Genomic DNA, 25,050 nt, shown 5'->3' with positions numbered 1-25,050 from the left:
TCATTTCAAGTATAAGAAAATTCCCTTAGCCCATCCAAAAGAACACATAAGAAACTCCGTAATGTCCATAGGGAACCTCAATCAATTCAAATCCTGAATTTCAAGAACACACCCTTCCTTTCTTGAAACAAGGGAAAGAGAAATCGAGAACAAATAACTCGGACTTATACTAACACATTATTTTTTCCAAGAGGAATGCAATTTCCAAATGCAGAAAAAGCATTTTATTTTATAAGTGATAACCTCACTTTTTTTGTTTTCTAAAGCGAACTCATGCATTCAACAAACACTTATTGGTTGCTAAATAAATGTAAGATGCCAACCAATATAATGAATGGTTTGTGATCAAAAGCCAAGCTTACTGAAGCCAAGGAAAACTCTCCCATCCTCATTATCTCCTCTTCCTAAAGAAATCCAGTTCAAGTTTTAGAGAGAAATCCTGCATGAAGATTAGGCCTCTATAAAAGATAGAGACTATTAACCTATTTCTAAAACAATGCAATTATTTTCAGCATTTCTTTATATAAAGGGAGCATTAAAAGCAAGTGAAAGAACCCTGCTCATATAAATCCCTTTTATTGGACTCAAAAGGCAGTTTTCTTGAACTTCTGAAAAATATAAAATAAATGTTCAATTAGTAGAACAGCAAATTCAAGGATAAAATAAAGTAAAAGTAAGTTTTTTTTTTATGCTGATTAAACATGCTAGCTACAGCTTTGTCTCACCTTCACTATGTGCTAAGCAAGTTTTAGCACAAAGGTTGGAAAACTTTTTCTATGAAGACTGAGGTAGTAAATAGTTAAGGCTTTGTGAGCCCGACGGTCCCCACTGTAACTACTCAACCTAGTCTCTGTAGCACAGAAGCGGCCAAAAGCAATACATAAGTGAATGGCTCAGATAATGTTGCATAAAATTTGTTTATCCATGCTGACATCTGAATATAATTTAAGTGTCAGGGAATACTACTTTCCTTTTCATTTTCTTCCAACCATTAGAAAATACAGAAACAAGAAGGGGGGCGTCATTTGGTGATCTCTAAAATACGACATATTTTAGAAGATAAACTACTGTATTAAAACAGTCATATCTCTTAAGTTCTAAAGCCCAAATACCTATAAATTAGCTCAGTAGTATCTTAAATACCATTGATTACTCTTAGCCTGTTATAAATTCTATGTATAATATTTTATATCCAAAGGACAAAAGCAAATCGTTTTGAGTGCATCTGTTACAACACACCCAGGGACACACAGTATCTTATAAATATTTGATTTTACCTAAATCATTTATTTCTCTGTCAGGGGTCATTTTATTTGTTTTATATGAATAATTAAAAGCATAATTAGGAAATTGTAAAATCTGAAACATTCATTTCATTTTTCATTTTACAGTATTTCTCACTAAGGCACACAGCATGCTACATGCACACACCCCCTTTTCAAAAGTAGCTTATATTTTTGTTTACATATATAACTGGGAAGAGAGAACTTTCCTAGCTATCATAAAATAACACTGCTCCGTTTCAAAACAAAATGCACCAGAGGTGGTCGCTGCAGAACAGAGCATGCACTGAGAGCCATGAGCTCAGCAGATGAGTTCGATCCGAGTTAGAATCCCATTCTGTCACATGACAGTGGTGTGATCTTGGGCAAGTTACTCTACTTCTCTGTGCCTTGGTTTCTACTACTGTTCAAACGGTGCCTACCTGGGAAGGTTGTTTTGACGCCTAAAGGAAATAACACACGGAAAGCATTTAACACAGTGCCAGAAACTCAGCATGTACGCACTCAATGGCAGTTATTGTCAAACCTATTTTTAGAGACATGGAGACAGAGCTCATGTATAGCAGAGAAGAGCAATCACACAGGTATGGCATTCCATTTTCAGACGGAGTTCAATTTTGAAGCAATACTATCTTTCCCACAAAGGAAAGAGTGTACTGGAAAGGGACAACAGCCAGGGTACGTGGGGCCCAAACACTTGGGAGGGGATCTTAAGTGTTGAGTAAATGCTTTGAGTTCACTAAAACACAGAGAAAAATGATTATTTCCTTTTCTTGATTATTTTATCCTTTGGTAACAAAGAAGAATAAAATTCAATTAGGTGCTAATATGCCCTCCTCGCTAGCCTGATATTCATTTTCCCTTTTTATCCAAGAATAAATCTTATGCTAGAATTTAGTTACTTTGGTAATGATTTATTTTCACAGATTAGAGACATATTTTTTTTTTTTACATAAGTCTATCCATGTCAAATAGCACAGGTTTTTCCCATTATGGTGTTGATAAAAAGTTTTCTTTTAAAATCAATTTATTTAAAATAAAGTGAGTCAATTGAAAGAAAACATTAAGTAAATAATACCAGAATACTAAATAAATGAATGAATTTTAATTTAAATTTTAAAATAATAGCAGTAAGAGTTGAACTTGGATAAGGTGACAATTGGGATTCTACAGCTAGTAACTTTGAATCTGAGTCTAGATTGGCCACTGTCCAGCAGTGAGAAAGTTACTGCTCTCCTTGGTGCCTCAGGTCCTGTTCTATAAAATTGGAGTAAAACAACAGCAACTTCACAGGTTTGTTGTGAGATCACAAGGGCTGACATATGAAGAATGTACAGAATAGTAATTCATTCAGGACATTATAGCATAAAGATTGCATTGTCTGAGTGTTGTTTATAAACATTATCATCCTAGGGAGAGAAGCCGTTGCTTTCACAGATTCCACCCGTATTTGGGGCATCCACCAAGTAAAAATGCTGTGTACGGGGCAAGGGCAGGTAAGAGTCACACCATAGATATGGAATTAGTTTTCTCCTGAGTTTGGAGGGATGACTGAGTACCTGGCATTCATGTCATTCTTTGTAGGACATCCACCAACTGTTTATAAACTAAACTGAACATGTCTGTATAATGCTGGGCCAAACAAATGTTCACACCAAAATCTGAGTAAACAGTATCAGGCGCCAAAAGTTAAATAAAAATGGATGAGAGAGAAAATGAGCTGCTTAATATCTTACCTCCACTACTCCCGACACTTTTTAACATTATAAGATGGGAAAAGACTACCATTATTGAATCATAATGGTGGGAACCCCAGACCACCCACAATATCAGAGTCTATCAAGGGGATACTTTTGGATCCCTGGTGAAAAGAAAAAAAAAAAAAACACTCTGGTCTGGAAGTCAAGAAACATGAGCTCTACTTCCAGCTTTCTACTAACTTCCCTGTAGGCACTAGCATTTCCTTTTTGCAATTATTTACCAAGTAATTGCTGGGAAAAAAAAGGCAAGTAAATCAGACACAACTTCTACACTCATGGAATGTATGGTCAGTGGAAACATAGGCCCCATCAGCCTGCAAGAGGGACAAGTGTTAACAGGTGAGCATCCAATCCCAGACAGAAGAAGGAGAGGAGGTTTCACCAAGGACTGATGGAATCACCTGAGGTGAGAGTTAAAGGAGCCATCTTGGGGAAGTGCTGACAAGAGGGAAATAAAGCAGGGGAAAGGGAGCTCATGCAGAGGCCCTGTGGTAGGCAGAGTAAATAGGAAGCCAAGGTGAAGAGCGCTCAGAGAGCATGGAGTGAACTCCTAGAGGCCAGAGAACTAGGCAGGCACAGTGAGCACTCTGTCTTCATCCACAAGGGAAATGGTTGAGAGAAGGGGAGAAAAAACAGTATGGTAGGGAGAGAGAGAGAGAGATTAGAACTGACTACTAAGTGTAGAAGACCTGGGAGTAAAGAAACACTGGTCAAAAGAACTTAAAGTTAGGAGGTTAGTACAGTCATCTAGTAAAAAGAAACTGGACATGCTGAGTTGGAGCAACCTCAGATATCCAAGAAATGTCAAGTCATGGGACTATCCTGGGTCTCGGTTAACTCTACTGAATGGAACAAGGTGAACGAAGTGGATTGGTTGACCCTTTAATTATATAAGATGACAGATGACAATTTTTAAGGCACGGTTCTGTGCCTTAAAAAAGAAAGACCCTTCAAAATTTACTTAAGTCTATCAGTGTAAAATAGCACTTGTCTTATGTAATTGGTAAATTAGGCTTGTGTCTACCCAGAAACTATCACCCGAACATAGGGACTGGGACTGTGGGGATAAAAGAAAGGAAAAGGAGCTTAGTAAACATGAAATAAAGTTTGCAGTGTGTCTTGCCGAAAAGAGACCCAGTGAAATAGCTCCAACTTAAATTGCAGGATTCAGGCAGACTAAATAGTTAGGATGAAGAAACCTAAGAATTTGGACATTTGAGACAGGGAAATTTTAAAGTGTAGAGCCAAAGCACACTTTGTATGCCCCCTCAAAAGAATGGATCTTTTAAAAGTTAAATTTAAGTTTTCTCTTTGAGGCAACCTTGAGCTAACCAGAGATGCGCCAGGGTATTACAAAGTCAGGGCTGGGTACGCCTAACGTAAATGATGCCCGCACTCAGATGCTTCCAAACATCTGTCTCCTTGGCTGACGGCATGCTTTTAATCAGAAAGCTCGGCAGCTTCTTTGTGAGAAAAATGACCAATTCATCGGTGACACAAACAAAACTCAGAGCTAAAAAATTGTGATCCAGGAATGAAGCCCTCCAGTTAGTCCGTCTTCGGTGCCCACATTTACACCTATAAAAGATCATTCAAAATTGCGGTGGGATGGGGAATGACGAAATAAAGATAAAATAATGGTTTGGTATCAAGCAAACTGGGAAAATCCAAGAACACATACTTGGGGAATCACTGTGTATCTCACTTGCCCAGGCTCTCCTTATCAACAGATCAGGAATACAGAAGTTTTAATTGAAATGAGAACATACTCAGGTTTTCACCATCAGCACCAAAATCTCTCGTCCATAAATACAATAAATAAAAACACTTTAAAAATTCTGGTTCTCATCCGCGGCCAGCTATAAGGAAAGAAGAAAGGAGAGAAAAGGGCCAAAGCTAAGAGCGGGGAATGAAAACAGACGAACATGGGAGAGAGAGACATGCCACACAGGAGGGAAATTCAAGGAGGAGAAAGAAAGGAAAGGCGGAAGAGAACGAAGGAGCAAAAGCATGAAAGCTGGCAGAGAGATACAAGGAGAAACACAGATTAGAAATATAAAGAAGAAAAAGCCCAAATAGAAAGATAAAACACACATACTTCCTAGAACCTTCCTTACCAATCTCAAGATTGTTAAAGGCTTTTCCATGTATCTTACCCTTGGGCAATCATGCTAGTATGGAACAATCAATTCTTGAGTAGGGGCTAAGCATTCAAGTCCATCAGCTTGGGAGGAAATCAAACATCATGTAGATCGCCACCCGACAGCCCTGAAAGGTGCCTGTAAGGGCAGTCAGGTGCTGACTCTCAGACTTGCTTCTGCTTCCCCAACCTTGGACACTACACTGAGGCAACAGTAAGCCTGAGAGCAGCAGATCGGCAACAGTAAGCTTGAGCTGCGAACTGCAGTGACCAACAGAACACAGAGTTTCTTTTAATGTCAGACAATTGTGTGGCCGTTGGGGGAGCCTTAACCTGTGGGCAAGCAAGCAGCAGGGCCTGATGCTCTTTTTACACTGAGCAGGGGTCACAAGCTCACTCAGGGAACTAACGCATAGAAGTGACTGAGGTTGTTAAGATTTTCTACTTCTCTTTATACCAGCCTGCAATGAGGTTCTTTTCTTAGTTTACATCTGCAGGTTCTTAGGGTGCCGATGTATTATAAAAGTTCCAAGGGTCAGGTAAAATAAAGTGAATGTAACAGCCTCTTCAACCTTGTCTAAATTTTACAGGCTCTGTAACATACTGGGACGAGGTTCCTGACCTACTTATCTACACCTAGTTTCCTCACCATCGATTTAAAATTTAAAATTTAAATAATTATTTCTTGAAATCATTTAAGCCAGACGCTATGATATTTGCAGACAAACAGGAGAAAATATGGGCAAAGAAAAAAATAGTAAACAAATATAAAGTGGGTAGATGGAAGTAATATACATTATTGACAAATGCACTTACTACTTGTTTTTGGTGTGGGATAAAAAGAAAAGGTAGTAGGGGAAAAAAAGCCCTCCGAATGGTTAAAATTTATAGGAGACTGTGGCTTATTAACATACATCAGAAGCACTAAGTCTTAAATCCCGATCATTTAGCTAGAAGCTAATGCTAAAAACAGCCAGATTATCTTGAAATGTTCTTGATGAATGCATTATCTTTTCATTCTACAGAAATGAAAGAAAGGAAAATAACTTGAGATGAAATCAAATAAGAACTGGCACAAAAGACAGTTATGGCTCCTCAGGAAGAAATAGAGAGATGCTATCTGTCTCGTAAAGATATTTTAGACGACTTTTGAGAAGTGGGCTACATATAACCAACTTGTTCTATTGATTATGCTTGATTGGATATATAACACTCTGAAGGGGTTAAGAAAGATATAAGCATCAAAACTGTTTTATGGGAAAGTTACTGTCCATAGGTACTAAGCTGCTTTAAATATTAACTTTATATATTCATATCCTAATATCCAAAAGGCAGTCTATTTTACAGATAATTGGCTTGTAAATTTCCATCAGAAAAAATAAATTCTCCTTCCTGAATTTATTTTCTAAAAGCACAAGTTCAAGAAAGAGTTTTGGAGAAGAAAAATATGTTGATTAAAAATTAATGATTAAAGAAGGCTTTTCTTCGTCTACTCGGACAAGTTAGATATAAAATGAACAACTGTAACAAAGACAGACCTTATGGATTATGATATGGGGTTTTTTGTTCATTAAACTTTAATTTTTTTGATAATTCTAGATTCACACACAGTTGTAAGAAATAATAGAGAGGTCCTGCGTCCCCTTTATTTAGTTTCCCCAAATGGTACCATCTTGTACAACTATAGTACAATGACAGGTGCTTTTTTAGCCTGATATTAACCCTATGAATACTACACACTGTGGATATTATCAACTCCAACCTTTAATCTAGACATACAGAGCACTGCACTGTATGTATACTGTTGTTCAACTGAATTTATATGATCCATGCTAATAGGTAAAGCAACCGAAATCTTCATTTCTCTAAAATACTGGAAAATTTATGAATTTGCTTGGCACTTTAAGGATTACAGAATGAAAAAGTTTCTAGATTTGTGCTTATCAAAAGAAGAAAAAGAAAAAGAACAACACAGGTTGATTTGTGCATCTAAGTTTCTTAACCACTATATACTGAAATCTTTAAAAAACAAACATTTCCACGTCCTTGTATAAAATTGCCTATGAATGGTTGCCACTTTTAAAACACTACTCCTATAGAATCATCTTATTTATGAGATATTGGCCTATCTAGTATGATGTCATGAATTTCATAGCAATAAGTACAGTCTGGGAAGGAACAAGAATTTATTTCTTCTTCCCAGTGGCAGTGGTGCTTCTTCTGAAATTTCTTAAATAGCCGTGTTCGTATTTGGATGGCTGTGTCTAAAATCAAGTGCATGTACTCATAGATATGCAACAAGTTGTGGATCACTCTGGGAAGTCAGCAGAGCGATGGAGATTGATAATCAGCTTCTGGAAGATCAAGGTCATGACTCAACTTGCATTGAGTGAACCCTACACTCCTCTAAGAACTGTCATTGGAGATACCAAGCTGAAAGTTGTCACTGAAATGTGTTATCTTTTCAGAAGCTGTCAAGCGTTGCAAGTCAAGTAGAAAACCACATCAGAGAGCCCAGTGAATTGCCTTTGGCGGGCTTCCGGAATGTGGCACTGACAGGTGGCGCTCATCTCCAAGCTCTGATTACACCCAACGTGGCAATACTCCCGATCACCATATTCAGTTAGTCTTAGGAGCAATATTCCTATCACAGTTTTCCAAAGGACACTCATATTTGAAAGATAAAGCAGGACAACTGGTAGAAAAATTCAGGATTGTAACAATAAGCACACATCTATATTGGCAGAGTAGAGGGGATGGTGAAAATTTGTGTACAAATAACACTACGATACATATGTTTTTTTCTGAGCAGCTACTCAAATGAGTGAATCAAGGTATAGGAGAGAGTAGCCTGCTGTAAAGCAAGAATGAGAATTGTTTATGGAGACATTATGAAAAAGAGCCCAAAGCCAGGAATCACTGTGCTGAGTAGGAAGCAATTCTATGGACAAATCAGGGCAACCAAAAGCAATCAATCATGAATAATTTCAGACAAAGTTTCAGACAAAATTGCTGGTTTGGAGTAAGAAAATGGATCCCCGAAGTTGTACGTGCAGCCAGTTAGGTTAAAAGAAAAGGCAACTCTGTGACCCACAACATGAATGGGATCAAAGGGCTGATAGCAAAGTAATTTTAGCCCAGCATGAGGGTTTCAGGCAGCCAAGGCTCCAAAAGGGATTACTAAAAGTGGTGTGCAGTGACAGCCTCGGTTACAAAGGGATCATTGAAAGAGAGCAAGGGAAAGAGGGAGGAGGAGGGAGAGAGCGCACCTGTGGGCCAGCCTCGGAGCTTTTTAAAAATGAGTTAGGGTTATAAGAATTCAAAAATTAGATATGAAAAATATCTTTAGCATCAACAGAATTCCAGGTAGCACTAGGCAGAGATGTATCATAACACCCTGATGTTTATTTTCAGATCATACAGTGGGACACAGCAAGGCATTCTCCGCTATTTCCATGGACAATCTATAGCTGATAGACTGCATAACAGCACTTAAGAAGGAGGCAGCTCTTTGTATTAGCAATGGTGAAAATACGATGATTCAAATTCATAGATCCCAAAATCCAATCTCTATAGGAGGATCAAATTGATGGTCCAATACACAAAGGGCTGAGAAAGCATTCATCTACATTCTAATACAATAAGAAATATTAAGAAAGTAAAATCTTGAAGAAGAAAAGAATTTTATTTCTACTGTCAAATAGAACTTTTTGCAACAACAGAATGTTCTCTATCTGTGCTACCTGATATGGTAGATGCTAGCCATATGTGGCTGCTGAGCACTTGAAATGTAGCTAGTACAATATTCTTCAAAGTGGTATATAAATTTAATGCAATCCTTATCAAAATTCCAATGGCATTTTTCATGGAAGTAGTAAAAACAGTCCTAAAATTCCTATAGAGCCACAAATAATCCTGAACAGTCAAAGTAATCCTGACAAAAAAGAACAAAGCTGGAGGCATACTTACTGATTTCAAATTATACTACAAAGCTATAGTAATCAAAAGGTATGGTACTGGCCTAAAAACAAACAGAAAGACAAATAGAATGGAATCTAGAGCACAGAAATAAACCCACGGAGATATGGTCAGCTAATATTTGACAAGAGAGGCAAGAACATTCAATGGGGAAAGGACGGTCTCTTCAATAAATGATGCTGGGAAAATGGGATGTTCACATATAAAGAATGAAACTGGACCCCTACCTTATATCACTCACAAAAATTAATTGGAAATAGATTAAAGCCTTAAATCTAAGACCTGAACTGCAAAACTCAGAAGAAAACAGGGAAAAAGTTCCTTGACATTGGTCTTGATGATAATAATTTGAATATGACACCAAAAGCAGAAGCAAAAAAAGCAAAAATAAACAAATGAGATTACATCGAACTAAAAAACTCTGCAGAGAAAAAAGAACAATCCACAACAACAACAACAACAACAACAACAAAAAGGCATATTTCAATTAAATCACAATAAACCTGGAAAAAATAAATAAATCAAGTGGCCCCCCCAAAAAAAACCCCACAAAGATCTGCATGTGTATCTTCTCTGCTTTCAAATACTGCAAATGGACAATCTAACAAAGGGGGGTGGAGAAATGATACGTGGCTAGTAAAAATGAGTGAGAGATTTCATTCTTACTTAATTTTAATTAATTAAAATTTATATTTAGCCAAATGTGACTAAATTGTGACTGTGACAAACCTACGTCAAAAGAAAGAAAAGCCTTAAGTGCAGAAGTGGAAGCAGACACATGAAGGAAGAACTAACACACAGGCTTTGAAATCAGGGGACCTGTCCAGTAGCCACCATACTGGACAGAACAGATTCTTAAAAGTCGTGCTATATACTTTCCATACATTAATTCATTTAATCCTTACAACTCTACCATGTTGATATAATTTTATTACCTACATCATCACATTTTTTAAAATCAAAGGCAGAGAGTGGTTAAGTAATTTGCCCAAAATCACACAACTCATAAAGCAAGAGGCTGGTTCTCAAACTAAGGGCTGATTCCAAAGTTCTCATTCAGCGATGTGTTCTCGATAGCTATGTGCCCTACTTAAGGAGCAAGTCATAGTTAAGGTAAATATCAGGGAATCCAAATATATTTCATGGTGCTTTATGGACAGTTAAAGAAGACAGAGTCTACCTGTTTTCCCTGTGTTTTTCATCCAGGTTTTGTTAGAAGATTCGTTGTCGAAGCCATCAAGCTGCAGCTCCTGGTACTCTTCGCCAACACGAGCATACTGGTCTAAGATGTCTATAGGAGACTGGTGACGGCCCCCACAGCTGACACTAGATGTTACCCAGTGCTGAGGCCCATAGGCACCTGTTAAAAGAAAACAATACTTCAATCCTCATGGTTGAAGGGTCAGGAATTGAACAAATAAGAAGTAGGAAGCCAAGCACCGCATTTCCCAAGTAGGAGTATTTTCCTATTCCTCTCCACTCTAAAAATGTCAGTGCATTGAAAACTATGGATCCAAGCCACTTGCTTGATACAGCAGGAAGATTTAAAGAAAGATACATTACTTAAGAAGGGTTTGCTTCTTGATTTGTAATCAAACATTTGCTAACTTTATCAGTAATCAGATTAAGAGAGTTGAGCAGGTTAGAGCTGTTCACATTTGTAAAAAGAAAATTAAATATTTCCTAAAATAAACAATTTATTCACCAGAAAACACCATAATTGATTTAGCATATTTTGCTATTGTGAATAGTATCCTAAACACAACTTTTTTCTTAGTTCCCAGGAGTTAGCTAGTGAGCCAGCAAAGGAAAAATAAATTTAAAATGAAAGCAACACAACACTGGACAAGAGGCATTAAAAATAATGCAGGCCAGTGAGGTAGGATTTTCCTGTGGCTAGCTGAAAGACTTTTCAATTTGGCCAGAGTCGGTACACACCTGTGAAATAAGGCTCTCACTTCTCCTTCTCAGTCCCTCTCTGTCACAGGAGATGGGGATATAAACTTACTTTCAGACTGGACTCAGCATTCATATAAATAAAGACTTTTGGGGGACATGTGTCACAGAAATAAAGGAAGGGAATGCAACTACAACACGTAATCCTAATGGGTACCAATCAGGCTTAGGTAGAGAAAACACTGTATATCTGCTTCTCTACCCTATTTGAAAATAAAATATTCTGGGGTGATGTCTATTAAGTTGATAATTAGTTCTGAGATTTTTCTGCACCCTACCTTTAACTTTCGTGACATGACAAAGCAGGAGTAGCTTGCTGGAAAAAAAAGATCCTTTGCTATAAAGATTAAGGTAAATCTCTTTTTGAGAATTCGACAGTAAATCTAAACTTTATAATTTTTAGAAGATAGAACTTAGTCTACCATATCAATCAAGCATAGTGTGTGTGTATACATACATATACATACACATGTATTCCCAGGTTTTTTAGCTTTACATTTCTTCACATATCAATCAGATAAAAGAGGAGGAATGGCCAAAGTGATTTTAGGAGATGCACCCATCCAAAACCCATATTTTTGGGCTTCGCTCTATACCTAACCTTGTATGATGGACACAAAGATATCTCAAGTCTCCCCACTATGGAATAAGAGCCCACACTTGTGTCCAACCCACCACCACACATTTATTTGCCTTGAGTTTTCCCATCCCCCCTAAGACTGAAAGTGCTCACAGCTGATGTAAAAAATGGTACCATGAAAAAGATACAAACACAGAAAATCTTTTCGGACATGGTAATGGAAGGTTCATGGCTGCAAAAGCAGTTGATGTAGCTCCCTAAAAATGATTCACGTACTTATCATCTGGCAAATAATAGCCTCTTTCTGTGCTTGGGTCATTTCCTCTAATCCTCATCCCAAACAGTAAGATAAAAGGCACTAACAACAACAACATAACTTGTTCACTCATTGACAAAGATGTAGCAACCGTGGAGCACTTTTCAAAATCAGTTACAAGTGCTATATCACTTTCTAGAAAAAGTGAAAGTCACCATTTTCTTTGCTGTAGAACTCCCCAACTAAATTCAGAATGGTCAAGGTCTTTTCACTCGTGTTATTTTTTTGCCTCTTGGTCAAATTCCCTTAAATCTATTATGAGTCATAAAGGAACAGAGTCGATTTGCATATATTCTAGGCAAACTTTATTTTCATGTCGTATCAATATATTTGAAGGAAAAAAAAGAAAGAAAAGAGCACATAATGAATGGCTCCAATTATCCTGTCGAGTCTTTAAATTTTCTTTTGGATGCCAACAAATTCCATTAAAAATTGAATAAAATGATTGTTGATATATTTGTTGGCTGACCAAAATGTAAATTTTGTTTAGCTACAGTTGGGCTTGTATATTCAAATTATAGAAACTAATATTTTAATATCGTGTGTATATACTACCTTTTAGAAACTCACTAGTACAATGAAATTACACTCAATGGAAAAATAAATGCATAGTAAAATAAATCCAAACATGTATGACTCCAAAGAAGAATGCAAGCTATCACCTGTAAAATCACAGACACCTGATAATTTACAAACTAATAAAAGAAAAGGATACTCTGCAACCTCGGAAAAGTACTTGCCATTCATATTACTTCTCATAACCTCCCAGACATGGGTGGAATATAATTTAGCACTCTATAAAAATATAGTCGGGATCCCTACCAGTTGGATTCATTTACTCACTGTTAACAACCTGAAGATTTAAGCTGACTGCATGCTTGCTTTCACACTTCCACCCAATACACGTTCAAGCGCAATGTTAATTGAAACTGATCTCCCACTTCGGATTTTAAATTAATTCTTCTTTGGAGTGCATCATGCTCCAGACACCCTTGCCTTGCAGAAACCCCTATGTCATTAGTGGAGGAAATAGAACACTTTTTCCAAGCTTGCAGGTATTGATTACCTATTCTCACATCGAAGCACCATTTCCATTCCATACTGTATAAATCTCTTCAGTGTTAAGAGACACTTTATAAAGGACTGAGAATTATATCATTAATCATTTGCAGTTGCCCAAGTCTCATAGTATTGAATGCTCTGTTTTTCCAAACTTTGAATAAATGCTTTTAAGTAAAAAAAAAAAAAAATGATACTAAATAAAGTAGCTTAAAACCTATTTTTCGGGGAAAGAAAACAAATCAGCAAGAAGCCTTCCTATCTCGGGTATGACATTAACTATCTAAAATAAGAAGAAAAAGTCATTTGCACTTTAGTTTCCCCTTATTGACTCTTGCTTGAATGAGAGGATATTTGCATTTTTGCAACTGGACTCATTTTGAACAGCTCACCGACTCTGACGTGGCCATCTAATATACAAGGCTATGTTCTCAAAAGGGGAGGGTGCAGCACAGGATAGAAAGCACAGAGCAGCTTGGGCTGCCAAAAATAATTTCCCATGTTGAGAGTCTTGTAGGAATGAGATCTTGATGGAGACATACTGCCAATAGCCAACATATCAGTACCAAATGAATCTACCAGTTTAGATTGAGTTTCTCACACAACTATAATGAGAAATATTTTCTTTTTTAAAAAATTCAAAGAATGCATCTGAAATCCCTTGCTAAATATCTGATCTCAGTGTAAATATCCCCTGGTCAGGGAGGCTGCCATGAAAAATGCACAGGGTTCTGCATTCTCCTGGCAGTGGGTTCTTGGTTTCCTTTGGCCTTCTAACTACTTATTTATGTAATTTATGTCTGTCTTCACCACTAGGCAGTTACTCTATGAGAACAGGTTCCTTCTGCATCCTGTTCAACCTTACTCCAAAGCCTAGCACAGGAACTTACACATAGTGAGTTCCTAACACATATTATGGGGGGGCACAAATAAGTGAACTTAAAGATGAGGTTAAAAAGTTGCATAGTTCTGTCCTCTAATGATACTTAAATCAAGTTCTCTATACATCATTTTGGTTTTAATTTTATACTTCTATCTGCTGACTTCTTACCAACTTTTCTCACTCCTTTCAAGTCAGGGTGTCAAATTCAGATGTTTCTTTCTCTATTCATTAATACGGTAAGTAAGTCTGAATGGTAATAAGGTAAAATAAACTGTATGTCAAGTGCATGTTGGAGTCTGTGTGCAAATTGAACAGCCCACCGACAGTGACTGTGGTTTTTAGAAGTGCCCGAACTTTGCTTTCAATGCCTTTTGTGAAGCGTGATTATTTTTCAAGTTCTCTTATTTTTTTCTGTTTTAACAGAGTTCGCTAATCAAAGAAGGTCAATCAAGGAGGAAAATTAGTTTTGTTAATCAATTCATCACTGTATTCATTTAAATATTAATTCGATACTTGCTCAGTACCAGTCGCAGAGCTGAGAAATGGGTGCTAGAGAGGAGCAGGGCTGCCCCAATTCTCTCGGGCAATGTAAGCTGCCTGCGGCTCAGTGTTCTCATCTGCACGATGGGGAAAATTAATGGTGTCCACATCAAAGGGTGGTTATGAGGATTATCTGAGATAATCCATGTAAAAGTACTTATACCAGTACCGAACAATAAAACTCAGCAAGTGGTGGCTGCTGTAACCATTGCCATTGTCACTGTGTTATAAAACGTGCAGCAAACTCTTGAGAACCTGACTATATAATGGAAGAAACAAATGTGAAGTCTAACCTCCACATCTAAGGTATGTGGAGGCATGCATTTTGTGGTATACAAAGAAAAGGAGGGGCCCTCCCTCAGGACAGGATTTAGAGAAGATGTGATGGTGGAAGGGACTCACTCCCTGAAGTGCAGAGAAATTTACTAAGCCCTCGTGTTTTCCACTTGGGCAGAGGACAAGAATCAAAAGTACAACTGACCCCTCGGTGAGGTGGAGCTGAATCCCAGCAACTGCTGGAACATTCTACAAATATTTGGCCAATACTCCTCAAAAATGCCAAGGTCATGAAAAAGAAGGAAAGACTGAAAAACTGTCACAGACCAAAGAAGACTAGGGAGTCATGACAAAAAGTGTAGTGTGCTATTCAAGATTGGTGGACCCAAACATGGAAATTAGCAGGAAAATTCCTGGCTCTGAATAAAGTTTGGAATTCAGTAAATAGTAACACACCAATATTTGTTTCCTCGTTGATCTTTGTCTATAGGGTCATTTTTTTGTGGGTACTCTGACAACAAAGATGAAGACATGTTTAGGAAACTGCACGGAAACCAAATAAAATCTAAGTTTTGTTAAATGGGTTACATTTTTAATATCCAGATTTTACTGGATCTACTGTTATATATTTGTGGGCAGGTCTAAAGTCTAACAGATGAAGGAGATGGGCATTGATTTATAGATAATGCTGGGACTGCTGTCATATCCTCTTTGTGAAAAAGTAATTTGCATGGAGCAAAGTCAAAGGAAAAGAGATGCCAGGCCTAAAGAAAATACAGCAAGCTTATGGCTGATACTTCATTATTTAAGGTTATACAAAAACTTTATAACATTGGTCATATTCGCATTTAAAAATTATGGTTAAGGAACAAAATTATTAGCTTAATTTATGGCTCATTTATACAGTAAAAGAACCTAATTCTACCTCCTTGGTGTACCATTAACAAGTCACTGTATTTTTCTCCTCTGCAGATGCTACAGTCAGTAGATCAGCATCAGGAAGACATATTTCTACAGTAGGGTGAATAAATCACAGAACTGGAGATTAATTTTGACTGGCCTGTTTAAGGCAAACAGAATTCCCCAAGTAAAAATTATAACAAATATTACAAATCTGGGCTCACATCTGAGATCTCACTTGATTTAACCCAAAGAACTTGGTTGATTGACATGCATACATTTTGAATCAAACCATTTTGTTAAAAGAAAAAAAAATTTTTTTTTTGAGAGCAACATCTCGTTTTGTCTACCAACTTCAGCAACATTACTTGAAAAGTCCAAATAATAACAAATATAACTGGTTAGCAAAAGACTTCTCTACAATTTAACTGTCTCACTTCATTATAGTTTGCAGTTAATACCTGACATAAGAAAAAGAGATAAAAATGCTACTTTTGGAGCACATAAATCACACTTTTGTCTAAAAGAAAGGAATTGCAAATATCTATGATTTGTGTTCTAAACTATGGTTTCTTTAAATACGTAAGAGGTTCTTTGCAGAAAATAAGCATACACCTTGAATTTATTTTACCATAATATATTCAAATAATGGTTTCTATTCACTAATGAAAAGCCATTAAAAATAATGAATTCTGTCTAAATCTAATTAAAAACAAAAATAATATACACGTTATGTGCTGTTTCTAGTCAAATATGCTTATTAATGCCTCCCTCAAGGAATTTATATTAGAAGTATTACCTAGATCCAGGGTTATTATCCTATATCTTGTTGTCTACTTTTAGCTAACAGCAACAATCCAAAAAATATGTATATTCAATTTTGTTACTTAATAGTATAATTAATGCTTTTTCTGCCAAATCTAAAACACATCTTTAAACTATTCCGTTTTTTAATTAAAAAGCTTTATGGGCTTTAGCTTATGATTCGTTTGCATTCTCCACTACTGGTAACTTAATTACCTTTTGTGCATCAATTGTTTTATATATAAAAATATACGTAAGAAAAGAAAAAATTGCTAAAAAATATTCATATTGCTGATCTCTCTGTTTTCATTTTTTTCACGTATAATTATGAAGTTCTTCACCATCGTTGAGAGGAATATTCTAATATTTAAGCCCTTGAGAAGGTAAATTTACCTTCCAAATAATAAAAGTTTGGTAAATTTTTCATTTAACAATTTGAGGTATAAAAACTTCATTCCTCCATTTCATATCAATGGTGTGTTTTGAGGTAATTTTCAGTAACGAACCATAGTACCAAAAATATATCAGACAGTAACACCAGAAATGAGAACTACTTAATTTGTTTAGCCAATTATTAATTGCTTCATTTCCCAGGGTTTCTATTTTAGCACTGAATGTTAAAAGTAATTTCAGGTCAAATGTAAAACAGCACAAATCTCTATATTATGAGTCCCAGATTCGAATTCTGATGCTGAAGATCTCTCTGGTGCCTATTTTACTGTTCTGCACTGTAAGCATGCATACAATTCACAGACCGGAGGATCCTAAAGATTCTTCAAAGACAAAGTCTGTACCTGTGCAGATGTACCTGAATTAAAAAGTTATATATCTCCAGTGGAATCTACCCACATCCAAACACGGACTCAAAATTTTTACTACTAATTGGAATGGTTTATTCATTCAAAGTCTAACTGATATTGTTTAAAGTTGTGCCAACGTTATTTTTGCTTCTTGTAAATTCTACACGAAATTGGTTACAAAAAGCAACTGAGCTATTAACAAAAATGTCACTACTCTTATTGTTCAATGCCAAACATGTGAAGTGTTTATAAACTACAGGTAAGTTTGCTCCAGACTTGAGGTTTTCAACCTTCAAATCAAGTTTGTCTTTAAGCAATCAACACTCTCCTTATGATAAAGATCAGTTCTTCCAGAATTCTGATGATCACCATAAACAGATATCCAAGGACTAAAAAGTTCACATGGCATAGTGAAAAATACCAAATGACTGTGTGATTACTTATTGATAAAGACAAGATTAATTAGCAATGCTGACAAGGGTACCAGAGGAGCAAGTGGTGGCAGTCATGTCACAAATTTACTCTTTCCATTTCCGTTTCTACTCTGGAAAGGGGAATCGAATGATGTAGTGGTCAAGTCTTATAATAATTCAACCTCCTTACACACAAATTAGAGGATTCTATCATATCATCTCTAAAACTCTTAAGAGTCTTAAATTCTAAACCCTTTTTGCAAACACCTGGAAGAATCAAATAGGCATATAAAACATCTGCTGATAGTCTAGCAAACCTTCGACCCCGCTGGACACATTCTTAAACGTAACCATAGGGATGCGATAAAGATTGAATAAATAATTACATACATACAGATCATGTCCAACAGTATCTGGCACATACGAAGTGTTCAGTAAACGTGATTGTCTATGCCTTCTTCTAGAATGGCATCTTCGCCCTAAGTTCTGGATGGCATGGCCCTGCTCCTGGCTCCAGAAATAGCTCCTGATTGGCATTTGGCAACTAGTTTACTTCCCTACTCCTTGACAAAGAGACTGACTTAGGAAGGAGTTAACTCAGGACTAAGCCAATTAGTGCATGGGATTTCCTGTCAGAGGGAATGACTTAGGTTGGTATTGAAATTCATTTCTTCATCAGCGATAAGGACTGAGAGGTATGTGTTACTGGAACTCTGATTGGCTGCAACGAGAACAGTTTTTCTAAATCTCACTGACCTGTGATTCTTCACTGTAGTCAATGAGGAAGAATGGGGGAATAATGCTAATTATACTTCTTCACCCTCGTCCCTATGCTGCTGGGGTGACACCAAAGTTCTGGGGCGACATCAAAGTTCAAATCATCCCCAAACGGTAATAGTGCTATTCAAAAAAAGGCTCCAGACTTCTGCTCAGAGCCAAAGGGAAGAACCCAACTTCCTTTCTGAATGTGAATGAAGAAGAGGAAGGGAGTGGACTGAATTGAAACCAACAGGGAATCAGCTAGAGGCCAAAGCTGACAAATAAAAAGGCAAGAAGAGAAAGTACATACACACACAGACACACATATATGTAGGACCTGATCAAAACCATTCCTAAAATTAAAATTTTATCTCTAGACTTTTCAATTTTAAGTGTCTTTCTATTTAAAATAGCTCGAGTAGGCTTTTTGTGACTAAAAAAATATAAGATAAGATCAGAATGTTGGTTTAAAAAGACCAACAGTTAAATTATTCAATTCTTTCTACATTTATCACTAAGATAAAAATGTCAGATTATAAAGGTAAAAATCAGGACTGCATGCTGGATGAAATATATAAGGATAACATCTCCTGATCGCTCCTCCCTCCTCCGTCTCTTTCTTCCCACTCTCTTTCCCTATAGAAAAGGAATGAATATACTTGGATAAGGGTTTAAAGATCTCATTTAGACAAAAGGAGAGGGAACAAGCTCTGAAGTCCCTTGCTGTAAATTCTTACTTCCTTGGTAACACCGAGGTCATGGGATAAGAATCCGTGAAAGTTTTAATGGGAACAGTTGCCTCTCACCAAAGTCTTCTGCCTCAGAGCGGAGCTACAACACAAGTTATTTCACAGGGAAGACTGGTGGAGGGGACCCTGCACTATTCCCAGAGGTCAAAGCTGCCCCACAGGGAGGGAAACAAAACTGACAGCTAAAGCCTGGGATTCCCTATCTTTGGATGGGACGCCTTTTTCACACTGTGTTGTCAAACCTAAACTGCTTCAACTCACGAGAAATTCCAGTCCCAAAGAGGAAAAGGGCAAAATTTCCAGAGACAGAATTTGGGAGTCTGGTGCTTGGGAGGAATAATTGTCTATATACCAGCCTACTGACATAAGGGCTGAGGAAAAAGAACAAGAAATTAAAAACAGTTTTATGAGGCACTCACTCAACAGCTGAAGGGACTGGTATGCAAGCAGGGTGTGGGACTGGCAAACACTTCAGAGGGTGCAGACAGGATGATTAACACCCTTCCTATGACAACTATAAAAGGAGGAATGTATGCTCCAAAATGTATTAACTATTAAATGTTATCTAGGGAAATGTCTAGACATAAAACATTTTATGAAGTAAAGCCAAAACAACATGATGGATTCTGTATCTCTGTCACACTGCGAACAGTTCATTTTAAGTTGTACTTTTCTCTATTGAAATAAACTTGTAATGTAAGTTAACTTCCAAAACAGAGGACTTAGAAAAAAATCAGAGATTTTGCAGAACTAACAGTGACAAAAGAACATGAACAACTCTGTTCATTCAGCTAATCAGAGGAGCCTTTGCTAATTTAGCTATCTAAAACAGCAAGTCCATCACTGTTTGTTCTTTGTCATTTCTCTTCCTAGTATATGGTCCATGAAAAATAAGCTCCAAGACGTCAGGACTTGTCTATTTTGTTCACGCAGCACACAGAAGCTACTCAACAAATTAAAAAATGTACAAAAATGTTAGAACTAGGATGAGGCATTCCCCCAAAATTCAGTTATCAAGATAAATATCTTAAAATTTAAAATGAATGCAAAAATTCCATGATGAACAAAATATAACACTTTATTTAAAGACATTAGCAGTAACAGTACCCTATGAAGTCATACTGGAGTCTGAGATAGAAGAAAAAAATCAATAATAAAAAAGATTAAAATATAATTTATCTTGATTGACGAGTACTTTGACACCCTCACCCAACACCTACTATAAATTACTGAGTGACTATTTAATAGTATACATCAGTAAAATGACATCAATACGGCATCATATTCTCCAATATTCTACTTGGAGAATATTCAGTATGTGCCAGGATTTGTGATGAAAACTTTCTACATTTTTATCTCCTTTGACCCTATCAACAAATCCTGTCAAGTACGTACTAGGTTCCCCCATTTCATACATAAAGAAATCGAGGCTTAGAAACTGCAAAACTACCCCCATATAGTAAATGACAGATCAAGGAGTCAATTCCAGATCTACGAAACGAACCCATGCTCTAAAACAGAGGTTTGCAAACTATGGTACATGAGACAAATCAAGGCCCGCCATCTGCTTTTGTAAATAGTTTTACTGGAACACAGCAACGTCCACTCTTTTACATATTATCTATGGTTGCTTTTGTGCTTTAACACAAGACTTGAGCAGCTCTGAAGTAGGCAACAAAACCCAAAATATTTACCTTCTGGCTTTTTGTTTATAATCTGAAAGAACTGGCAATAATGTAAATATCCATCAATAGGAACTGGCTAAATAAACTACATCTATTACTTAAAACTATACAATGGTGCAAAAGTAGATAATCCTACTCTACAGTAAGTTCCAACTGGATCTAAGATTTAAATATTTAAAGTAAATAAAAGTCTAAAAACACAGTTATGGGAAAATTTGAAGTAGGGAAAGCATTTTTACACATCGTGTACAAAGAAAAAAACCCCAAATCAAAAAAACTGGCAAAATCAAATACATTAAAGAAATATTTAATTTTCTGATTGCAGAAAGCACCATAAAAAAAATCAAAACACAAATAATCAGCAAAACATCAGCAATTCATACAAAACAATGAAAAGTTCTTTAGTGTTTCAAGAGATTCTAGAAATCACTAATCCAAAACCCCATTTAAAAATGGGCAAAGGATATGAACCAACAGTTCAAAAAGAGGAAATATGAATGGCCATTTAACATAGGAAAAGTTGCTGTGCCTCACCAATAATGAGAAACACAAATTAAAATTATATAGATGCATTCTTTCACCTACTAAATTTGCAAACATCAAGATTTTTGATTACACACTGTTAGTAAGGATGTATTCAAATAAGCACTTTCATTTACAGCTACTGAGCAATTGAAACAATCTTTACAGAAGAAACTTTGCAATAACTATTAAAATTACAAATGTGCACTCCTTTGACCCTGGCATTAATTATGCAAACACACTTGCATATGTACAAAGCTAGAGATAGTTAATTACTACTTGCATCACTAGTAATATTCAAGATTAGAAACAACATATATGTCACCAAAGGTCTAATTAACTAAACTGGCAAACCAGTGCCATGGAACAGCGTAGGACTAGACTAGAAAAGAAAGAAACCTCCTTAAGCTAAAAATGGTAAAACTTCCAAGTTGTATTTTTTATATAACACTATAATATGCTACCATTTGTGTTTAAAAATGACAAAACAAATGACCACAGATATATATATATATACACACACACACACACACATACACATATATATATACGCACATGACCACAGATATATATATGTAGATATGTATATATGAAAAAACATATAAGAACCATAATACTAGTAAATGATGAGGAAATAAGTATAGAAGTATTTCAGTACTTATCTCTTTTTCACTTTTTGAACTTTAAACCACATTAATATATTACTTATTTAAAAGCTAAATTTTTAAAATTTATGGAAATGTAAAGTGGAGGAAGGAGTATCTGACATCATTCGCTGAGGAAAAAGCTAGTTGCAGAGACATTAATATAGAATTACATCATATCAGGTAAAAAGAAAATTAAATACAAATCAAAAGCAGTGACAAAAAAGACAAAGATTAAGAGGAAACTTGCTAAATTGTTAATGGTGGTTACCTCTGGGGTGAGAATTCCAAAGATGTTATTATAATATAGAAAGATATTTATTTTGACAATACATACATGTAGTACTTCTGTAATTAACAACAACAAAAAATCTTATTTTAAAAACTGGATATATATGCTTCTAAGACCTTGGTCTGGAAGCATTCTCAAAGAACTCTGAGGTCTTAATAGATTATGGCGTGCACTCTCAACAGGGATAACATGGCCCCAATATAGTGAAAGTTTGTTCTGGAGGCAAAATTTATTATTCTTTTTGTCTTTAAAGCACAGATATACATCGAGTACATAATCAGATATACAAACTATCTATGGCATTAAATTTTCATGGGCTAGAGGGTGATTAGGGAAAAAAAAGTCTTAGAAGGCTACTTGGGGAAGGGGCAATAACAGAAAACAAGGTTGAGAGAAAAAAGATTATGGAATTATGTGGGCAAAAAAGATCCTTGGGTCTTTTCATGTGTCTATTAAGTCGCATCCATCTTAAAGCACATATTTTAATTTAATCTTAAAATGAGATGACTATATTAAAAAGTTAGTATTACTGAGAAGCCATTATGTTCCTCACTATAATTTTATATTTTAACCCCACATAAAAACCCCGTAAATTAATAATACTCCCTCCCTGTAAGTTATTACCAATGGAAAACTGAGATTCAACTTACTAGTTGGGCAAGCACTGAAGCTGTGACTAGAAACAGTCTGTACAGCTCTTCCATTCGGCTGTATCACCTGCTGCTTCTCTATTAAATCATATTTAATTTTCATCCATCATTCCCGCCTCTCAGGAACTGGAGAGATCCTGATTTCAGACCTATGCCTCCTGGCAACATGCCATTCACAAATAAATCCATCTCCTTTGTCAAGTTGTTGATAAAAATACTCAAAACACCAGGGCCAAGGGTATCACTCTCTACCATTACAGTGGTGCTTAGTCAGAATTCCCTGGGAAGTTTTTCAATCTACTGCGAATCCTCGTTTCTCCATCTCATCTCTGAGAATATCAAGAACTATTCTGTCAAGGCTCTGTCTGAAATCCAGATACCGCTGTTGGCTGCATTTGAAAATTCTGTCATGTTTTCAACATATGACTGAGCTCTAAAACAGGGGGGTCCCTCCCTGAAGAATACTAGCACACAATGCTTCGAGGGCAAGACACACTTTAATTTCCTCACTCTTGTTTTCCACACAGGGCAGGCATTGGATAAACAAGTGCTGCATGAAATAAATGAAGCATACCAGAGAATTATAAAAAAATAACAAATCTATGAAAACACAAAAATGGCCAGCTTACTTCTTTTTCATTCTGTCGAAAATTTGTGGTCAAAATAAAACGTTTGATTAAAATCTTCACAAACTTTAAGGATCACTATTTTATTTTTAAGGACCAAACTGATCAATGATGGAAGAGAAACAAATGCAACTCTTACAGATGGGATCTATTTATATTGACCACAGAGAAAGTGGTCACCATAAAACAAACAAACAAACAAAAAACACTCTCGGGAATTTTATTTGTAAGTGAAACACATTTTCATTTCAGGATTTAAGTGGCAAGACAAAGCCCTTGAGAATGGAAACAGTGGCTCCTAAATGCTGAACCAAAGACCAGAGTTAGGCTTTATGCAGTAGAGAACTTCTTTAAAAACAAAATCCACATGCCTGAGCCACCATATCAGCATCTCCAAGAGAGGGGTCAAGGAAACTGTGTTTTGAGAACAATGAAAATAGCCATGAATAGTACTAAGAGCTAACACTGAGTACTAACTGTTACCAGACACTGCATGCACTAAGTGTTTTACAGATATCATCTCACATAATACCCAAATCGACCAAGAGCTATAAACTTCATTATTATCCCTGTTATGTAGATGAGGCATGTGAGAGTCGGAGGGTAACTTGTCCAAGATCACCCTCCTAGTAACTCTCCACTTCACACTCATTCTTTATATACAGCTCACGTTTATAGGCCAGTGACAATGGACCTTGGTCCATTGATTATCTTATTTGCACCTGACAGTACTATCCCCATTTTATGGATGAAAATACCACAGTTAATTTATTTGGTATTTAGATCACACCATTAAGCAAGTAGTGGAGTCAGGATTCAAACTCAGACAGTTGGCTCCGAAGTCCCCCAATAAAAAAATATCTTGTTATAGTGATATCTAAATGGGTAGATACTTCTGGGCAGTTCTAATATTAACCAAATCTGGAGGTCAATTTCAACTTGGATTACATGTCTAGGTCCAAAAAGCTGCTCCACAAAGAACTGAATCTCTCAGCCTAGGTAACAGGTTGGGGAAAATAGCCTACTGGTAGCTTTGACTTTGGTTCCTTAAAATCAGAAAAGTAAATATCATCAAAGTACTAACATTTTTAACAAAATCATGTCTTTGTAGGTGGGACATAAAGCTAAGTATGATGATAAATGAAGTGAGTAACCAACTGCTTTTGTTGTCTAAAGACAGCTATTCAGAGAAAGACAGAATGTCCCATAATTATCATACTAAATTTGAGAAGACTCATTCCATAAGCATTGCAAAACTAAGACGGAAGGAAAAAACAACGGAAAAATTACATGCACACTAACTGAAATCGCACACATCTTTATGTTCTAAGAGGGTTTGCCTTAATTAAAGTAACAAAAGATTTTTAAGTATTTAAAAATAATACCAACTCACTATAAAGAAAGGAGTGGTGAGGGGACAGATATCCACAGTGAA

General features: G+C 36.3%; 1 protein-coding gene across 1 annotated transcript in view; it reads right to left on the bottom strand.

Annotated features, from left to right (window-relative positions):
* PTPRG (protein tyrosine phosphatase, receptor type G) overlaps positions 1-25,050 on the bottom strand; it is a 650,284-nt gene that overhangs the window by 264,337 nt on the left and 360,897 nt on the right. Inside the window, exon 3 of the mRNA XM_023529707.1 lies at positions 10,342-10,521. Coding sequence (XP_023385475.1) covers positions 10,342-10,521 — 180 coding nt within the window. The remainder of the gene's footprint in view (positions 1-10,341; positions 10,522-25,050) is intronic.

This window comes from Pteropus vampyrus, unplaced genomic scaffold (genome assembly GCF_000151845.1).
Source record: "Pteropus vampyrus isolate Shadow unplaced genomic scaffold, Pvam_2.0 Scaffold41, whole genome shotgun sequence".
In the NCBI taxonomy this organism is placed as follows: domain Eukaryota; kingdom Metazoa; phylum Chordata; class Mammalia; order Chiroptera; family Pteropodidae; genus Pteropus; species Pteropus vampyrus.
This window is presented reverse-complemented; position numbering and strand designations above follow the sequence as displayed.